The 3062-nt window shown below is 42.0% G+C and overlaps 1 protein-coding gene across 1 annotated transcript; it reads right to left on the bottom strand.

Moving 5' to 3' along the window:
• Positions 1-706: 706 nt before the first annotated feature.
• LOC121776782 (B3 domain-containing protein REM20-like) lies at positions 707-1126 on the bottom strand. The gene is made up of 2 exons (XM_042173949.1): positions 925-1126; positions 707-849 (listed from the first exon to the last, which is right to left on the bottom strand). The coding sequence occupies exons 1-2, from the start codon at positions 1124-1126 to the stop codon at positions 707-709; spliced, it is 345 nt and encodes a 114-aa protein (XP_042029883.1).
• Between the last annotated feature and the right edge of the window lie 1936 nt (positions 1127-3062).

Here is a 3062-nt window from a genome sequence, read left to right as displayed (position 1 = left end):
AATGAAAACATAAAGACTAAAACAAATAAAACCCAAAGGTAGAATCCTTGTAGCCTTGATGAACTCTTGAATCCTTCTTCAACCCCTTGCACAATGAATCACTCTAACTTTTAAGCTCTGGAAATATTTGGCAAAGAGAAGATCTTCTTTTGATGAAGCTTTGGGCAGTATTTATAGGGAGAAAATTGCCCCTCTTCAAATAAGGAAAATGGTTGCAAAAGATGGTAAATCTTGGAGAGAAAATAGTGCAAATCTGCTCTCCACTTTTTTCTAGCGAGCCGCTGCACCTTGGCCAGGGGTCACCGTGGGTTGGTCCGAAGCTTCTGTCTCTTGGCCAGCGGTCGCTGGCAATCATCCCGTAACTCTCTGGACTCTTTGTAGCGGTCGTCACGCATTCTCCAGCAGTCGCTGGGCGTGTCCTTTCTTCTATGCACAACTTTCTCGGAGCGGGCCGCTACTGTCTTAGCGGTCGTTGGGCGCCAACGGTCGTTGGCTGTGTTGCAGCGGACCGCTGGACATGCAGAACAGCTCCATATTTCCAACTTCGCATTTTGACTCCCTTTTTAGGCTCAAATATGCACATTTCTCACAAAACATGTCAAAATACCAAAATAGACAAAATATGCAAATAATGAACATGTAATGCAACTTTGACATTCAAAACAAACCAAATAGTGGCCTTAAAACAGTGCAAAATCTGAGCATATCACCCGTCCAAGTCAAGAGCATCATGGTCATCCTCATAACCCGAATCATCAGAAGAATCAGTTTCGGTAGCCGATGGCTGGTGATCGTCTGTGGTGTCGACGTTGGTGAATGGAGTGTCGTCATTAGGGTCGTACTCATAATCTGTTCAATTTGGGAACATCTCATACTATAATCAAGTATTAAATGGAATGTCATTAAGAGAGTAAAAAGATTAACCTTCGCCGTCTGTTAATGGAGGTACGCCTGTGCGAATGTCATATCTCTTGACATGGAATGTGCTAACATCAACTAGGGTGAATGTTAGAAAGTCACCATGTTTGAAGAGGTTGTCACCAACAAACTCTCTCCAACCCGTCTGGAAGCGTGACCCGCTTCCCAAATGAAGGAGTCGGACTGTCCACCCATCACCGTTTGGCATCACTAACCTACACTCCAATGAAGGGTTGCTCCGTGAATCGCATCAAATTCGGCTGGCAACCGCTGAATTACAACCAAATCAAGAAAATAGTTGCATGAATGTGGCCATATACATTTGAAAAATAAAAATAGCTATAACCTACCAGTTCTCCCATGTTGTTCAAACGAGAGAATATTTTAAGAAACAACGGAGGACGTAGATATGGGAGCCCTCCATTTGGAAGCTGTTGCATGCCGACTCCGGCCATTATATACTATAATGTGAATGTACATCTCAAAAGTATATTGCATATAGTAGTTTATATCTACAACTTTCCAATGCCTCGGTTAGGGAAAAAGGCTGTTTTGGCGTGGTAAAGTGGTCAAAGCTGTCAACTTTACATTGCATGCAGCCATAGCCCACCATTTAATGCTATTCGGTCATTCAATGTAGTGTAGATATTAATCATTCGGTTGTTTTACCCCTATTTATTAACCAAGTGTTATTTTTGTAGACACAACAACCACCTCGTCCGCAAAATCTTCCACACGGCGGATAGACTACCAATGGAGCCTATCATGCCACACTCTAAGGACATCTACCTCTATGTTGATGGTTGGCAACCGGAGGAAGACAACATCTTGCTGGCTTACATGGTGGAACATAAGGAAAAGAGGCTGAAGCACTTGGACAGGCGGAGACTTTTACTGGCCCCTTCCTCACACGGGCTCGTGAAATGCTTGTCGAAGATTTCACTATTTGGCAAGAGCCAGAGGACATCGGTGAGCGTGTCAAATTCTTAAGGATGAGGTACAATACGTTCAAGTTTGTCATCAACTACGATAGTGCGGTATGTGAGTCTGCCGAGGAGTACGTAGTGGCCAAAGATATTACATGGAATCGAATGATGACTGTGAGTCCAATTTAAATACGAAATTGTTTTTGTGTTTATATTTGTATAACTTTGTTATGCATCGGTGTTGCAGGAGAATTATTTCGCAATTGCGTACTACCTCAAGGACGTGCCCGAATACGAAAATTTAGTTCGTGTGTTTGGCCAGACAAGGCAAACGACTATGACATGGGGGAAGTGGTTGGTCCGTCCAACCCAACAGGATGAACCAAAGTACTATTTGTGGACGTCGACTATTATCTATCTCAGGGTTCTCTTTATATGTTATGTTTAAGTCTATGAACTTTGTGTTATGTCGTTGACGTGTTGATGTTGTATATTTGTGTTTAGGATCCTTTCATGCTGTGTGTTTGATGTTTGAATTGTAAGAACTTTGGTATCATTTTAATGGTATTGACCTATTGGGTTATTGATGTTATGTTAATGTCCATTGCATGCAACATATTTTATGTTAGTGTAGTTGCATTTAAAAACAAAATACCCAATACAATACTACAACCACTCATTACAAATATGAAGGTCCCCAAATACGTAATGCTTTCGATTAATATGAGTAAACTAATATCTTAACCAAAAGTGGCAATAAGTGATTCATCCACTCCCAATAAGTACAACCCATGAGTGTGGAGACAAACCCATGAGTGTGTTATACAATCCAGGGATGTCCTTATCTCAAAAGAAAGTTAATGATTTCTGGGTGAACGGGGTATGGAATGAGCCTTTGGTTCGAAGCGTACTTGAACCCATAGGGGTGCCGTGGGAGGTTATTGCTGAAGTCTTCAATATCCCCATAGACTCCGGGGGTGAAGACATACTGCGGTGGACCCGTTCTTCACATGGTAATTTCTCTACACGCTTTACATGGGAAATGTGCATACATCTGCAGCCGGCTATGATGGTCTTTAATCCGATTTGGAATGACTGTATTCTCCCCTCTATATCTATTTTTATCTAGAGGCTCCTTGCCAACAGAGTTCCGGTCGATGCTAAACTACAATTGTGAAGAACGAACCTACGGTTGTGATGATCGAAATGCAAATTAAT

Source organism: Salvia splendens, chromosome 18 (assembly GCF_004379255.2).
Source record: "Salvia splendens isolate huo1 chromosome 18, SspV2, whole genome shotgun sequence".
Lineage (NCBI taxonomy): Eukaryota > Viridiplantae > Streptophyta > Magnoliopsida > Lamiales > Lamiaceae > Salvia > Salvia splendens.
The sequence above is the reverse complement of the archived record's forward strand: the minus strand, read 5'-3'. Positions and strand labels throughout refer to the sequence as shown.